Source organism: Saccostrea echinata, unplaced genomic scaffold (genome assembly GCF_033153115.1).
Source record: "Saccostrea echinata isolate AGI-Se365-2 ecotype Australia unplaced genomic scaffold, CSIRO_AGI_Sech_v1 ptg000017l, whole genome shotgun sequence".
Taxonomy (NCBI): Eukaryota; Metazoa; Mollusca; class Bivalvia; order Ostreida; family Ostreidae; genus Saccostrea; species Saccostrea echinata.
Window position 1 is genome coordinate 5,678,848 of NW_026889766.1, and position 3,564 is coordinate 5,682,411.

At 33.0% G+C, this 3,564-nt stretch overlaps 1 protein-coding gene across 1 annotated transcript; it reads right to left on the bottom strand.

Moving 5' to 3' along the window:
* Positions 1–1,158: 1,158 nt before the first annotated feature.
* Positions 1,159–2,115, bottom strand: LOC133189287 (uncharacterized). Its single transcript, XM_061324685.1, has one exon. The coding sequence runs from the start codon at positions 2,113–2,115 to the stop codon at positions 1,159–1,161; it is 957 nt and encodes a 318-aa protein (XP_061180669.1).
* Between the last annotated feature and the right edge of the window lie 1,449 nt (positions 2,116–3,564).

The window sequence follows — 3,564 nt, forward strand, 5'->3', positions numbered from 1 at the left end:
TGGCAACCGTTTGATATTAATTGCTAAGCGGGACCATTTAAAAATCGCGGAATGGAAGTATAAAAAAAGGATATAACACATGACATATAAGAAAACCACTCGTGGAAAAGCAGTATAGAGCTGTCGCGGAAAAACAACAAGCTTCCGAAAATAAAATCGTGGAAAAGCAGGTCAGCCTTAATTACATTTTCAAGTAATTGACCCCAACCCTGTTACTATCAATGTCATTTTTCAAGGGAAACATTCATATATGGAACAGATATTTTAAATGAGATACATTGTTTATCGAACCAACGTGGGAATGAAACTGAAAATTCTTAATTGATAAAAGGTCGTCGATATATCTTATATCTTATCAATCCGAAGTTGATTTTAAAAAGATGCTTGAGTTTCTCATTGACAATATCTTCATAGTTTTCAAAGACCAGGCTCCAAGACCATAAACTGAGAACAGACTTGAGTCAAAATTTCAAACCTATATAACTTCTGAAATAATTTTGATAATGAATTGATATGTTATATAAAATTGCAGAATTTTAAGCAAATAGATTAGATAAAACTCAAGATATTAAAAATCAAAATTTTGACTTAAGTCTATTCTCAGTTTATGGTCTTGGGGCCAGGCCTTCCAACAATTTGTTGGAAATTCCGTGGGTTCTTATTGTGCCCCGTTATTACACTGTAGCAGATCTGGTTTTGTTTCATATGAAGTAGAGTCTATTTAAAAACTTCTACATGAAAGGAAGGCATCTTTTGCTGTGGCCTTCAATTCGACATTAAGATATATCGACGACCTTTTATCAATTAAGAATTTTCAGTTTCATATATTATCCACATATTATTTAACACCACTTCTCGAGTATGTTGTTGTAGAGTACCCCTAAAGTTTCCTCTTCTCTTACTTTAAATTATCAACCCTTTGAATGTCAAAATAGTCAGGGGACTTTGAGACTCTTTAAAGACTTACTTTGCTTTTAAGGAAAGAAAAAAGAAAGGGAAATTGCAAATAATAAGCATGCACATATATGACGGCGATGTATGAATTTGCATTTGATTTATTTAAGAAAAAATATATTATAAAATGATATATGAGTACAATTACAAGAATGTTCGTTAAAATATCCCATGGAACTATGTAAGAGTACTTCCAAGAACTGATCAGTACATATATTTCATCATTCGTAAATAATCGTCATGCATTTCAGAAACATATAGATTGTCCTCTCTGTCAATAGTCACACTCCAAGGATTTTTTATCCCATCATACAACAAATATCTCAGAAAGTTACCATCTTTGTCAATCACATGTATTGTATTAGAAACTATAATAATATGGAGATAGGAATCGCAACAGAGATCCACTGGATGATTGTAAGCTTTAGGCGTTGGGGTGTAAGTGAAGCGATATTTTCCATACTTATCAACCACAGTAACCACATGATAAGATTCATGGTTGTTAGCATACCCAGACACACAAATATCTTCGTTTCCATTTATTGAAATATTTTCAAGTCTTCCATAAATCTGCTCTCCCTGGTCGTTATATTCAATTTCTAAAAGCCGTTTTCCTCCAGTTGAATACTTTTCAACTTTGGAAAAGTTGCAGACAAATATGGTATCAGGTTGCACAAATTTAATGCCCTTTAAGTTTCCTTCAATTGGTAAAAATAACTTATCTCCTTGAGAGTTGACTTTTCGTATTCCTCCAGTTCCTGTGTACAACACACCGTCTTCATTTGGAGTCAGGTACATGGCCAAACTACTAGGAGTAAGCGTATTTACTAAAGTCCCATTCGTATAAAAACGTTTAATATCAAACGATACGTGCGAACTAACACAGATCTGGCCGTCTCCGGCATATCTAGTGCAAAGCATGGCATGGTATCCACATGGTATCGTCCCAGTTATCTGGGGATCGTGAAGAGATTTAGTTGTCATCCCAAATCGTTTGTGATAATACACAATATTATGGTCTGGTGCGTTAGTTTCCAGATGAGGAGACACACATTTGACACAAAGTCTTATTTTGCACGGTCCACAGTAGAATTGTACGTTGTCTTCACACCGCTGACACGTAACAAAATGTTGTCCGCGAGGATCAGGAGCCTCCGCCATCTTAGCGGCATGTAAACCATGTGAAAATATCGTGCAATCGACCTACATTATATCCCCACGATTTAAATCATTGAAGAGAACTCCGATAACACCCTAAAACAATTACAATGGACATTTTATGTGAACATTTAAAACTTACAATACATATACATTCCCAGTCAGTATAGACGTTGGATAAATGTAATCAGATATTGGAATAGAGTTTTATCCTTTAGCAATGATCGAATTACAAGAATTGTTTTTGAAGTTGATTACAATAAGTGTAGGAATAACTGGTGCAGTGATTTGAAAGAAATATTACACCAACTAGAGCTGGATTATTATTTTGAGTCAAAGCTTATGGTAAATATAAATATGGTTCAATCAAAAATACACAATTATTATTCAAACCTTTGGAGCAATGAGATTTTAAGCATTTCTAAATTGCGGACTTACGTTTATTTTAAAACAACTTTTGGAAGGGAAAATTATGTAGTACTTGATATGCCTAAATATTTACGTTCAATTTTAGCACAATTTAGATGTGGCATTTTACCACTACGAATAGAAACCGGTAGATATCATGGGGAACCTGTTAAGGATCGAATTTGCACCTTTTGCTCTAAAAATAATGTAGAAGACGAAATTCATTTTTTATTGCATTGTCCTATGTACTCTGAATATCGTTCAAAACTTTTTGAAAACACTGGTCTTAATCAAATGGCATGGTCAGATATGGATTTACTAAGTATACTTGTTTCAAATTATCCTCGACAGGTTGCAAAATATTTATATTTTTCATTTATGCGGAGACAGTCCGTTATCTTCAGAAAATAAGAATGTATTTCAGTGTCATATTTATCTACTAATAACAGACACTACCAATCTTAGCATACAAAATACATATATGTATATATATCAAAATTATGTTTATTTACTTTTTTGTTTATCCCTTAACGTTGTGCTCTTTATTTTCTTTATATATTGTATTTCAATTTTGTGTTTAAAGTGGCATATAGGCCCGATGGGCCGGGTGTTAATTGTTATTTTATACAGTTTGTAAACAAAGGATTTAATTATGTACACATGTCACTATAAATAAATAAATTACTTACTTACTTTACTTACTTATACACTGTAAAAAATTTGTTGAAGCACTTTGTTTTAACTCCCAAACATGTAAAATTTCTAAACATGTTGAAAAAAGGTGTTCAGAATTCTAACACTTGTGTGCTTAGAAATTAAACTTAGTACATGTTTCATACCTCGAACAATAGTTTTTGCTACTACCAAATCACCTGGTACACTCCAAGCCCAAGCTTCATGGTTGAATGACTATGCCATTTTGTGTGCATAATTATTTAAACCTATCATTATCAATGATAGCTTATAATCATTGACACAGCGCAAGGTCATATAAACAGGATTTAAGTTGTAATTTTCACGATTTTTGTTGTTTTTAATCACCTG

Coding starts and splice junctions, on each gene's coding strand:
- LOC133189287 (XM_061324685.1), bottom strand. CDS start 2,115: ATGGCGGAGGCTCCTGATCCTCGCGGACAACATTTTGTTACGTGTCAG.